The sequence below is a fragment of the Oncorhynchus mykiss genome, chromosome 19 (assembly GCF_013265735.2).
Source record: "Oncorhynchus mykiss isolate Arlee chromosome 19, USDA_OmykA_1.1, whole genome shotgun sequence".
Classification (NCBI taxonomy): Eukaryota; Metazoa; Chordata; class Actinopteri; order Salmoniformes; family Salmonidae; genus Oncorhynchus; species Oncorhynchus mykiss.
The window spans coordinates 38419021-38432693 of record NC_048583.1 but is presented as its reverse complement, the minus strand read 5'-3'; the positions used below and the strand labels follow the sequence as shown (position 1 = coordinate 38432693).

Here is a 13673-nt window from a genome sequence, read left to right as displayed (position 1 = left end):
TAAGTGAGGTTATTCATAACAATCAGTTGGTCCAACACATTGGTTCAGGGTGAGGTGAGTTACCCCAACATCAAATCGGAGTGCAGCTGCACGAGACCCGATGGTAATGCCTGTGGTAAATTTGGGTTGACTTTGAATATCCCTATGGGGCTAGTTAGGGACCATCTGTAAATTACACAAAGTACATGTTCAAATTCCAATAGCTCCAAATTTCAATGTCTTAACCACCCCCCCAGGACTGAGTTTGGGAAACCCTGTCTTAAAATACCAAATCTAAAATAAGTCAAAATCAGCCGTCCTTAAAAAAATGTTTGCCTTCTGCCCCTCTAGAGCAGTTGAATATTCCAGGCACTGGGTGTCACTAAGGACGCTGAGAGGCATACCCACCACTTCACTGAGACTTCTTAGTCACTACACTCACAACAACATAACATGACAAGACACAATGTCTGAGTTTCATCACCAGTCAATGCTAATACTCATGGAGATCAAAAGATATAAACACATCAATAGTTTGTGAAAACAAAATCTAAGAAATCATGACATCAAACACAAAAGGTCAATTGAAGTTTGCCTGTGACAGGTTCAATGAAAGAGTTTGTAGTCCCTACTATTGTCTCGGTTCGATTCTGCTGCGCTACTTCTTTCAACAACTTCTGAGGTTTTTACATGTTACAGAAGAACATTGACTCTTGCTTGCCCATTGACTAAGTGCGTGTTTGACTCAGATGTGACTGGATCACATTACTCAAACAAAATGAAAGGGTATAAAGCCAGCAACGGTCATCTGTCTATCTCTCTCCGTCATCAAGAAAGTTTGCCCACGTCTTTGCTCCCTGTCCCCTCTGTCACCCTGCCACTTCCAGAAAGAGGGAGTGGTAAAGTGAGTGGAACCCAATCTGTATGGCAGGTCATGAAAGCAGCACACAGGCTTGATGAGGAGGGAGGCAGTGCTATGGTGCTGTCTGGTCACTGATAGTCAACTGTTTATTACAAATGTGCAAACTCTCTGGACTGTACTAAGCCTCTTCTATGGCTATCCAATTTATCAGGCTTGTCCTACAGAGTGTCCTTCAACCCTGGTCCTACAGGACTTTGTTTCTGCCCAGGACTAACACACCTGATTCAACTAATCATCAACCTCTTAATCAGTTGAATCAACAGAGATCAAAAGTGATCAATGTAGAAACAGAAGTATGAACAAACTTTAATATAAGAAATGGTTGCAAAATACCACCATTCAACCCCAATCACAGCTCTGCGAAACACTGACTTGCTGCCAATGCTCAACATTGAACAGAAAAACTTTAGCAGTTTAGAATAATGATATTATTTTAATACAAAAGCTTGTTTCCTTCAGTTAGTAAGAAGTGAAAAGTAGGGGCGAGCAGGGGGAATCCGATACCTTGGGCAGAAACCAGAGTAGGTCACAGTACACCATAATAAAAGTCTCATTGAGTGGGCCCTCCTTCACTCTCCTAGCCCAGACTTTCTCCCACTGCTCCGATTTCATTTCCCCCTACCTTCCTTGATATGTGATCCTGTGCAGACGCTCAGGTTTCAGTTTTTACAGCTTAGGCAGCCTATTGCTGTATACATTCCTTTCTCCCCTGCTCTTACCCTGCACTATCCCCTATTCCACCAAGTATCTCCTTGATTACTTACTGTGGCTTATTTTACCATGGTGCACATTAAAGCAGCACAAGATGAAGGAAACACTGTCAGACTTAGATTTTCTGAGGTATGATCTCTCACAAGGGCACATTGTGTGGTGTTTTTTTCTTTCTTTCTTTTTCAAGCAGACGAGAGACAGAGACGAGGGAGAAAAGAAAGAACGAAAAGTTAAAATGTTTAAAGTAGCAAACAGGCCTTCAGTTTATGGTCAAGGGAGAGAGTTAAACTGTATTATGTTTGGCAGAGAATGTTTAAGATAGTGGCTTTTGAGATAAATACTGTATCTTATGGAAACATGGAACTTGGGCTACTTTTTCATCTGTATCCGCTAGTCTTATTAGTCTTTGTTTAGCAGTAACAATTTTGTCACACTGTGACATACATTGCCTTCAGAAAGTATTCACACCCCCTTGACTTTTTCCACATTGTGTTGTGTTACAGTGTGAATTTAAATGTATTACATTGAAATTTTGTGACACTGGCCTATACACAATACCCCATAATGTCAAAATTGAATTATATATAGTGTACCAGTCGAAAGTGTTGATGGGACTACTCATTTAACTTTTTTTCTTTATTTTTTACTATTTTCTACACCGTAGAATAATATTGAAGACATCAAAACTATGAAATAACACATATGGAATCATGTAGTAACCATATTTTAGATTCTTCAAAGTAGCCACCCTTTGCCTTGATGACAGCTTTGCAAACTCTTGGCATTATCTTAACCAGCTTCACCTGGAATGCTTTTCCAACAGTCTTGAAGGAGTTCCCACATATGCTGAGCACTTGTTGGCTGCTTTTCCTTCACTCTGTGGTCCAACTCATCCCAAACCATTTCAATTGGGTTGAGGTCAGGGGATTGTGGAGGCCAGGTCATCTGATGCAGCACTCCATCACTCTCCTTCTTGGTCAAATAGCCCTTACACAGCCTGAAGGTGTTGGATCATTGTACTGTTGAAAAACAAATGATAGTCCCACTAAGTTCAAACCAGATGAGATGGCGTATTGCTGCAGAATGCTGTGGTAGCCATGCTGGTGAAGTGTGCATTCAATTCTAAATAAATCACAGACAATGTCACCAGCAAAGCGCCCCCACACCATCACACCTCCTCCTCCTTGCGTCATAGTGGGAACCACACATGCAGAGATCATCCATTCACCTACTCTGCATCTCACAGTGGTTGGAACCAAAAATCTCAAATTTGGATTCATCAGACCAAAGGACAGATTTCCACCGATCTCATGTCCATTGCTTGTGTCTCTTGGCCCAAGCAAGTCTATTCTTATTATTGGTTTGCTTTAGTAGTGGTTCCTTTGCAGCAATTCGACCATGAAGGCCTGATTCATGCAGTCTCCTTGGAACAGTTGATTTTGAGATGTGTCTGTTACTGGAACTCTGTGAAGCATTTATTTGGGCTGAAATTTCTGAGGCTGATAACTCTAATGAACTTATCCTCTGCAGCAGAGGTAACTCTGTGTCTTCCTTTCCTGTGGCGATCCTCATGAGAGCCAGTTTAATCATTGCGCTTTATGGTTTTTGCGACTGCACTTGAATAAACTTTCAAAGTGCTTGAAATGTTCCGCATTGACTGACGTTGATGTCTTAAAGTAATGATGGGACTGTTATTTCTCTTTGCTTATTTGAGCTGTTCTTGACATAATATGGACTTAACTTTTAACAAGGCACACCTGTTCATTGAAATACCTCATGAAGCTGGTTGAGAGAATGCCAAGAGTATGCAAAGCTATCATCAAGGCAAAGGGTAGCTACTTTGAAGAATCTCAAATATAAAATAAATACAAATTGTTTAACACTTTTTTGGTTACTACATGATTCCATATGTGTTATTCCATATTGTTGATGTCTTCACTATTATTCTACAATGTAGAAAATAGTACAAAATAAACAAAAACCCTTGAATAAATGAGTAGCTGTGTCCAGACTTTTGACTGGTACTGTATACAGTATATATAGATATATATTTTTTAAATTAAATAATAAAACATGAAAAGATGAAATGTCTTGAGTCAATAAGTATTCAGCCCCTTCGTTACGGCAAGCCGGAATAAGTTCAGGAGTAAAAATGTGCTTAACAAGCCACATAATAAGTTGCATGGACTCACTCTGTGTGCAGTAATAGTGTTTAACATGATATTTGAATAACTACCTCATCTCTGTACCCCACACATACAATTATCTGTAAGGTTCCTCAATCGAGCAGTGAATTTCAAACACAGATTCGACCACAAAGACCAGTGAGGTTTTCCGATGCCTCGCAAGAAGGGCACCTATTGGTAGAAAATTTAAAAACAGACATTGAATATCCCTTTGAGCATGTTGAAGTTATTCATTACACTTTGGATGGTGTATTATTTTTATTTCACCTTTATTTAACCAGGTAGGCCAGTTGAGAACAAGTTCTCATTCACAACTGCGACCTGGCCAATATAAAGCAAAGCAATGCAACAAAAACAACAACACAGAGTTACACATGGGTTAAACAAACCGTAGAAAAATGCTTATTGAGATTCTCGATTATTGTGGATTTATCGGTGGTGACAGTGTTTCCTAGCTTCAGTGCAGTGGGCAGCTGGGAGGAGGTGCTCTTATTCTCTATGGACTTGACAGTGTCCCAAAGTTTTGGGGAATTAGTGCTACAGGATGCAAATTTCTGTTTGAAAAACCTAGCCTTTGCTTTCCTAACTGACTGTGTATATTGGTTCCTGACTTCCCTGAAAAGTTGCATATCGTGGGGGCTATTCAATGCTAATGCAGTACGCCACAGGATGTTTTTGTGCTAGTCAAGAGCAGTCAAGTCTGGAGTGAACCAAGGGCTATATCTGTTCTTAGTTCTACATTTTTTGAACACTTATTTAAGATGGAGAGGAAAGCACTTTTAAAGAACAACTAGGCATCCTCTACTGACGGGATGAGGTCAATATCCTTCCAGGATACCCAGGCCAGGTCGAGTAGAAAGGCATGCTCGCTGAAGTGTTTTAGGGAGTGTTTAACCTTGATGAGGGGTGGTCGTTTGACCGCGGGCCCATTACGGACGCAGGCAATGAGGCAGTGATCACTGAGATCCTGGTTGAAGACAGCAGAGGTCTATTTAGAGGGCAAGTTGGTCAGAATGATATCTATGAAGGTGCCCATGTTTACCGATTTAGGGTTGTACCTGGTAGGTTCCTTGATAATTTGTGTGAGATTGAGGGCATCTAGTTTAGATTGTAAGACGGACGGGGTGTTAAGCATATCCCAGTTTGGGTCACCTAACAGTACGAACTCTGAAGATAGATGGGGGGCAAACAATTAACATTTGGTGTCCAGGGCACAGCTGGGGGCTGAGGGGGGTCTATAACAAGCGGCAACAGTGAGAGACTTATTTCTGGAAAGGAAATACTGTTCCTAGGCCGTCATTGAAAATAAGAATTTGTTCTTAACTGACTTGCCTAGTTAAATAAAGGTAAAATAAAAAAAATACATTAAAAAATAAATAGGCCATAGTGGCAAAATAATTACAATTTAGCATTGACACTGGAGTGAAAGATGTGCAGATGATAATGTGCAAGTAGAGATACTGGGGTGCAAAAGAGCAACAACAACATAAATAACAATATAGGGATGAGGTAGTTGGGTGGGCTATTTACAGATGGGCTGTGTACAGGTACAGTGATCGGTAAGCTGCTCGGACAGCTGATGCTTAAAGTTAGTGCTGGAGATATAAGTCTCCAGCTTCAGTGATTTTTGCAATTCGTTCCAGTCATTGGCAGCAGAGAACTGGAAGGAAAGGCAGCCAAAGGAGGTGTTGGCTTTGGGGATGACCAGTGAAATATAACTGCTGGAGCGCGTGGGTGTTGCTATGGTGACCAGTGAGCTGAGATAAGGTGGGGCTTTACCTAGCAAAGACTTAGAGATGACCTGAAGCCAGTGGGTTTGGCGACGAATATGTAGTGAAAGCCAGCCAAAGAGGGCATACAGGTCGCAGTGGTGGGTAGTATATGAGGCTTTGGTGACAAAACGAATGGCACTGTGATAGACTACATTCAATTTGCTGAGTAGAGTGAGTAGAGTGTATCAATACATCCAGTCACTACAAAGGTACGGGTGTCCATCCTAACTCAATTTCCAGAGCGGAAAGAAACCTCTCAGGGATTTTACCATGAGGCCAATGTTGACTTTAAAACAGTTACAGAGTTTATTGGCTGTGACGGAAGAAAACAGAGGATGGATCAACAACGTTGTAGTTACTCCACAATACTAACCTAAATGACAGAGTGAAAAGAAGAAACTCTGCACAGGATAAAAATATTCCAAAACATGCATCCTGTTTGCAATAAGGCACTAAAGTTAAACTGCCAAAGAAGGTGGCAAAGAAATAAACGTTAAGTCCTGAATACAAAGTGTTATGTTTGGGGCAAATCCAACATAACACATCACTGAGTACCACTTTTCATATTTTCAAGCTTGGTGGTGGCTGCATCATGTTATGTGTGCGCTTGTCATCGGCAAGGACTAAGGAGTTTTTTAGGATAAAAATAATCTAAGCACAGGCAAAATCCAAGAGGAAAACCTGGTTCAGTGTACTTTCCAACGGACACTGGGAGACAAATTCACCTTTCAGCAAGACAAAAACCTAAAACACAAGGCCAAATATACACTGGAATTTCTTACCTAGTTTTGACTTAAATCAGCTTGAAAGTCTATGGCAAGACTTGAAAATGGCTGTCCAGTAATGATCAACAACCAACTTTCAGAGCTTTACGAATTTTTTAAAGAATGCAAATATTGTACAATCAAGGTGTACAAAGCCCTTAGAGACTTACCCAGAAAGACTCACAGCTGTAATTGCTGCCAAAGGTGATTCTAACGTGTATTGACTCTGGTGTATAAATACTTACGTAAATTAGATATTTCTGTATTTAATTTTCAATAAATTTTCTAAAAACAGATTTCCACTTTGTCATTATTGCATTGTGTGTAGGAGGGTGAGATAATTAATTTTGAAGTCAAGCTGTAACACAACAAAATGTGGAATAAGTCAAGGGGTATGAATACTTTCTGAATGCACTGTAAATGGCATACAAAATAAAAATCCATGAACACTTTCATTTAGTACCAGGTGCAAAGTTTAAACCTTGTTTTTCCAGATGGAATTACTGCCTCTCAGTCAGCATAAAGCCAATTGTAATTGTGGCCCCATAAGAGTCTTGATGGTCAGGAACAGCTTGTTGACACTACAGGACATCCTATAGCCACAAACGGGCTAGGAATGCTATTGGATCAGTCTCTAATTCTATTGCCACTTGATAATCACTTATCTGTTAAGGCTGACATAGAACTGGAATTCACAGTAGTAAGTGAAAGATGTACATTGTACTTGATGTAGATTTTTGCTGTTTTCTGGCTACCATCAGCTCTGAATTGGAACTGTGTTCTTCAATGTTGAAGGATTATCAGTTAATCTTATATTTGGTTGTACGGAGACATCCAGAATTCTCTACATATGCTGATAATTATACTGTAGATGTGGCACCAGGCTGACATAGAACTGGAATTCACAGTAGTAAGTGAAAGATGTACATTGTACTTGATGTAGACTTTTGCTGTTTTCTGGCTACCATCAGCTCTGAATTGGAACTGTGTTCTTCAATGCTGAAGGATAATCAGTTAATCTTATATTTGGTTGTACGGAGACATCCAGAATTCTCTACATATGCTGATAATTATACTGTAGATGTGGCACCTTACACACTTTAAACTAAGCTAATTGCTTTAAACTAAGCTCATTGATGAGGAGATGGAACAGAAGGATATGGCAGCTTTGCTCTGAGTAGTTTTTTTACAACTGATGTAAGTCAGTCACTTCAGAGAATGAATATGACGATTGAGTCATTTTCCCAACAGTGCAGACAACTTTGTCTGTCTGACACTATGAAATTAATTAAACACTTGGACAGCATTTCATAATTTGATTGATGGAGACAAAGAAACAAAATCAAATCCACAGAATACCATTATGTGCTTGTCAAAATAATTCCCATTTAGAATGCTTGTTGGTCCATTGTCTCCCACTGGGCACACAACAGTTGAATTGACGTTGTTCTCACGTAATTTACGTTGATATGCCACTCATTTTGTAGAAATTAAAATGAATCAATAAATAAATATGGCATCTTAAATGCAATAGGGATGAATGTAGCACGCATGAGACCAATATTCAAATCCAAATATTGTATGTAGCATGCCTCCACACAATTCACAGCAAGAGAAAAAGGGGTGTTTCTCTGAAACCCAGTACACACACCTCTTAGACGAGAAGAGACATGATGCACACCAAAACGTCTGTAGGCTTTTCTGACAATCTTTGTTCATAATTCCTCTAAATCAATATATACAAAATAAAACCCACACTCTAACAATAAGCCTATATCTGAATATGCGTTGGGAATTATTCTGTATTGGAAATTATTTTTCTCAACCCAGGCATAGAATGTGTACAAACAATGAACACATGATGAAACCCTGAGACAAAGCAGCGATAGGTTCCCTGCATGCCATGCCCTCTTCACGTTTTTTCCCACAATGTACGACAATTCCATCACAGCATGAAAATCTATCTTACTGTTAAATATTTAGATCAATACATGGCATGCATAAGTGTACCATTAGGTAGGCTTATAATGTATGCAGAACAGTATAACGCACGATAAACAATGTGATCTTGTCCGGCGTCTGTAGACACACATCTGGAAGCACACCTCTAGCGCTTCGGCTCGTCCACAGCTGGAAAGGACAGATGTCGTTTGGCTTGAGTTCACGATGCCGTCTAGAGACGATGTCTAGCGTTAATAATTTGCAGTAAGTCAATTTCCTTTCATTGATCAAGATAGTCTCCCCGCGATGTTTTATTTTAAATGCGTAGGCTACGCTCAGTGTTGTTTCTGCGGGAGTAGCGGTAGTAATAGTATAGTGGCACTGTTGACGCCTTGACTGACGCACTGGATTTACCATTTACTTCAATGGAACCATGTGGGCCAAGGAAAACCACACAAATTACTATAATGGGGTCCTAATTCTCCAGAATATGTTTTCCCATTCATTGCCAAAAAGTAAATGTGGGCTACTGGTAGGCCTATGTGGAACAACAAAGACGGTGTAGCCTAGGCTGTATTATAACGCATGGCAAGACATTCTACCCTATCCATTTTTATTCAACCTGCTGTGGACTATGAATGGGTTTAATTAATTCCCAAAAATGTATATGACATTGAACTTATTCGCTATTCATCCAATAAATTGCATCAATGAATCAGGTCTGCTCTAAAATGTGAGAGGATGCTCGCTTTACGCATCCACATATATCACGCGTTTTAATGAGTGCTCTGTTTCCATGCGTAATCACAACCAAGTGGTCCAATGTCGATCACTTACCTTCATTTCTTCGTTGATTTCCCTTTTCACGGGGTGAGCCGGTTTTCTGCTTCTTTTATTTTCGGGGGGTCTGCCCTCTTTTTCCATCTCTGCCATTTTTTATAATAGCTCTGTCAATATTTGCGATTGGGGTAGAGTGGACAAGTGCGAGGCGGGGCCGCTTTAAAGTTGCCCAAAGGCTAATGTCAAGCTGGGGAACAGCCCGGGTGAAGTTGATGATGCCGTTGAGGGCTTGCGTTGCCCTGTTAAGTCAGCCATCTTCTGCCCCTATTTTTCCACGGTCTGTGTGCAAGTTGGTGTGTGTGAGCTGCCTCTGAATCAAATGAGAGGTTGAGTGAGAAAAAAAATCTAGACAGGGGGAGGAGCGTCCCCTGTAACATAATATGACGCTGTTGATCAGAGGTGGGCTATTTCCTCTCGATTTTCCGTAACGTTTTAACTTTGGGCCCTCCTCACCTCACACATGCAATCTTACAACCTAGTCTGTCTGGTAGGCTCTCCCACTTCATGAAGATATTTGCGCCCTATCCTGTCTGCCACTGCGGTACAGTTGTTGGTTATCTGTAGCCATTACAGATTTACAATAGAAATTGTTCAAGCCTCTGACAGGTGGTCCCAGGCAAGTTCTTGACCTCTTCCGTGTGATAGAACCAAGGAGTTTAGGTAGAACTCAGTTGCAACAAAGGCAAAGCTCTAACACACTTGCACAATTTTATGGTGAGAAGAGGCAGATGCCCTCCTACTTAACATATTAGCTCCATGACTTTCCACAGGGTGTATCTACTGTAAGGTGGCTTCCTTCCTTCCTGGTAGGCTATAATACTAACCTCAATGCAGATGAAGGAAAGGAGAGGCATCATCATTAATCCACAGAGGAGTCCCAAAAATGGGAGCTCCTTGTTCTAAAAGAAAATGTCCTTGAAATAATATCCCTGTCTAGTCTCTGTTCAAAAGCAGATAGTGTAACTCAATGAGTGCATTGTCCCGCATATGCATGTGCAAACAGACAGACAGACACACACACAGCCTGCAGTTCGATTTTGTTACATGAATTGAAACATAATAATTATGTTTTTCCTGTAGAATAGTCAACACAAAATGTAATGTAGCACAGCTCCTTCCACTCAACCAGACCCTCCAGACATCTGCAATTGGTAGTTGTGTTATTACACAGGTAGGCTTATATGAGCAACTTGGTATAAAGTGTTATCAAAATATTTAATTAAAGTAAACACATATTTAATGAAATTAACAGTCATATTTAACAGATGTATATTTTTTTCCTGGAGTCCATGCTCAACGGCTGCATTTACACAGGCAGCCCAATTCTGCTCTTTTTTCCAACAATTTTGTCTTTTGAGGTATCAGATTGGACAGTAGATTGGAATTGGGATGTCTGTGTAAACACAGCTAAAGATGCTCTAAGGCTGCATTTACACAGGCAGCCCAATTCTAATTGATGTTTTGTCCAATCAGATCAGCTCTTTTGCCAATAATTGGCCAAAATATCAGAATTGTGCTGCCTGTATAAATGCAGCCAAAGTTCCCTGAATATGAGTGAATTTACAAATGTGACCCATGGTGAAGATCCCACTCTTATAGAGTATGACTTAGATGTAAAAAGTAAACAGCATAGTGGGTCAATTTCCGCAACAACTAACAGCATTGAAGCGCGAAGCTACAACTTCTCCCCTGTTTTGGTGCCCTGGCTACCATGCTGCCAACAACATGTAGCGAACTCGTGCACATGTGCAGATACTGTGTGTGACTGTGAAAGAGCCAAGTCTTGCGTCTCGCTCATCTCAATATCTGCGGTGCTTCTCGTGGCAACGTCATTTCGCGGAGTCTACCTTTAATTAGGCAAACTTTTGGTAGTACACTGGTGCTCCCAACTTTTAAAAGTTAGGAGCACCAAACAATATTTAGGAGAACCAGAAAAATAGTTGAAAACTGAGCTGGTTGAGCATAGGCCTAACTTGAAATGTTTTGCCAATTTCATTTTTTTTGTTGCTTACAATTGCCCTTCCCTGTTGCACACAACAAGCTTCCATTCCCCATGTCACAAGAGGATTTATGGCTGATTTTAGATTAAATCGTAAACCCTTATTTGGCACTTAATAGGCACAAGTATTTTGTTTCTCTTGAGATGTGAAAACGTGTTTTTTATTAAGTTGAACATGTGTTCTGTATGACAGAATGTTAAAATGAGGTGAAATCAACGTTTTTTGTTGTTGAAAAGTCACCAATTGGTGGAACGACCCAAATAGGGCTAAGCAATTTGATAGGCTATAATATATCGACTTAGCTCGCCGCTGATACAAATGTAACAGCAGCAGGAGCGCACCAGACACAAACACAAATGGACAAATTCTAGCCTACATGGTGGTATCATGTCAGCTTAGTTATTCTAAATGACTTTTCAATAATCATATTATATCAAATACACTTCTTCTGAAGGATATCCAAAATCTGAAGAAAAAAAAGCATGTTTTTTATTTCACCGAATGTTGGATCCTTCTCAGTTAGTAAAATTAAACAATGTTTTATGTTTTGTTTTGTCAAGCCTAATATTTTTTTGCTAAATTGCGTGACGGTTTGTACTGAATGACGCGTTTCCCCAAAAACATTCTTCAACGTTCTCGAACAGATTTTGAGGTAGGTTTCTCCGTTAGGTGGGTGTCGCGGGTGTGGCTTGAAGATATCAGTGCCTTATTCAAAGGCCAAACACCACCCATTTCTACAATGTATCTTCTTAAAACCTGTTTTTAAACCTATCCCTAACATTAACCACAACGCTAAGCGTATGCCTAAAATAATATTAAATTAAGACCATAAAGCAAATGTTTGTTCTCATACATACATTTATTTACGATATAGCTAATCGTGGATGTGCTATCTAGTGGAAACATTTTTTCGCACTGAGCGCAGCCCAGGGCACATCAATCAATAACTGTTGTAACGTTTTTGCGACATACCGTATTGCGTTTCGTCAAGATGGCGGCCTCCTGTGTCAATGTTTAACATTTTAGGTCGCGTGTTACGGTATATTTACTGGACATTTTATAGGATACATCAAAGGGTATAAGTATTAAATTAAGTAGGGTGATAACACTATGCATAATACTTATTTTAGTTAATGTGACTGTCGACAGCGAGGATGATATCCATCATAATAACATTAGATTATGTAAATATGGATGGATAGCTAGTTAAGTTACATATCTAATTTAATCGGTTAATGTAATTTTCCTGTCACCGTTTAGTTTATTTATTTAATCGACTTAGCTATATATACTAGCTTGTGTCAAGCTTGGATATAGACCTCTCAAGGGGTTGCTTGATATTTGTTTAAACTTGAATTAGTAAAAGACCTTCAGCTGTAAAGATGACAGTAATTTGGTCTCGGCTCTCGTGCATTGTTTTGCTAAACCGTGGACAGAGGAACATAAGTCTTTTCTCCAACACAACGCCTTCTAATTGGAATAAAGTGGTCTCGGATGCAGAGAAAATCGTGGGTTATCCGACTTCTTTTATGAGCCTACGCTGCTTGCTGAGTGATGAACTAAGTAATGTAGCAATGCACGTGAGGAAACTGGTTGGAACAAAACACCCGTTACTCAACACTGCAAGGTATGGTTTACACACGATCATCTAGTATTGCATACATTACATCATGTTTGTAATGCAAATGTAAAATCTTCCAATACACAATTTCATTATACACAATGCAACTCTATATTGCCTGTAGTTTTAGAAGACCTGATTTTATGTACCTGTCATGGCTATGACGTCAATCATCAGCTTTTTTTTATTTTTTATTTATTTCACCTTTATTTAACCAGGTAGGCCAGTTGAGAACAAGTTCTCATTTACAACTGCGACCTGACCAAGATAAAGCAAAGCAGTGTGACACAAACAACAACACAGAGTTACACATGGAATAAACAAACGTACAGTCAATAACACAATAGAGAAGTCTATATACAGTGTGTGCAAATCTCATAAGGAGGTAAGGCAATAAATAGGCCATAGTAGCGAAGTAATTACAATTCAACAAGTTAACACTGGAGTGATAGATGTGCAAGTAGAAATGCTGGCAATACTGGTGTGCAAAAAGTAAATAAAACAATATGGGGATTAGGTAGGTAGTTGGATGGGCTATTTACAGATGGGCTGTGTACAGCTGCATCGATCGGTAAACTACACAGATAGCTGATTGTTAAAGTTAGTGAGTCTCCAACTTCAGTGATTTTTTTTTTTTTTTTTTGCAAATCTTTCCAGTCATTGGTAGCAGAGAACTGGAAGGAAAGGTGGCCAAATGGGGTGTTTGCTTTTGGGGTGACCAGTGAAATATTCCTGCTGGAGTGGGTGCTACGGGTGGGTGTTGTAATGGTGACCAGTGAGCTGAGATAAGGTGGATCTTTACCTAGCAGAGACTTATAGATGACCTGGAGCCAGCGGCGAATATGTAGGGGGCCAGCTGGCGAGAGCATACAGGTTGCAGTGGTGGGTGGTATATGGGGCTTTGGTGACAAAACGGTTGGCACTGTGATAGACTGCA

The 13673-nt window shown here is 40.0% G+C and overlaps 2 protein-coding genes across 10 annotated transcripts in view; one reads left to right on the top strand and one right to left on the bottom strand.

The window, feature by feature from the left end:
• The window catches only part of sobpa (sine oculis binding protein homolog (Drosophila) a), a 33475-nt gene extending 24026 nt beyond the window's left edge, over positions 1-9449 (bottom strand). For 4 of the 8 annotated variants that reach the window (XM_021574132.2, XM_021574131.2, XM_021574129.2 and 1 more), the window contains exon 1: positions 9113-9448. In XM_021574132.2, coding sequence (XP_021429807.1) covers positions 9113-9208 — 96 coding nt within the window. In that variant the 5' untranslated portion in view covers positions 9209-9448. Of the gene's footprint in view, positions 1-611; positions 863-9112 lie in introns of those variants that run through there. The other 4 variants (XM_021574126.2, XM_021574128.2, XM_021574133.2 and 1 more) reach the window with 3 other exon arrangements.
• LOC110497775 (decaprenyl-diphosphate synthase subunit 2) overlaps positions 8390-13673 on the top strand; it is a 57554-nt gene continuing 52270 nt past the window's right edge. The window contains exon 1 of one of the 2 annotated variants that reach the window (XM_021574135.2): positions 8390-8539. In XM_021574135.2, coding sequence (XP_021429810.1) covers positions 8478-8539 — 62 coding nt within the window. In that variant the 5' untranslated portion in view covers positions 8390-8477. Of the gene's footprint in view, positions 8540-12076; positions 12743-13673 lie in introns of those variants that run through there. The other variant, XM_021574134.2, reaches the window with a different exon arrangement.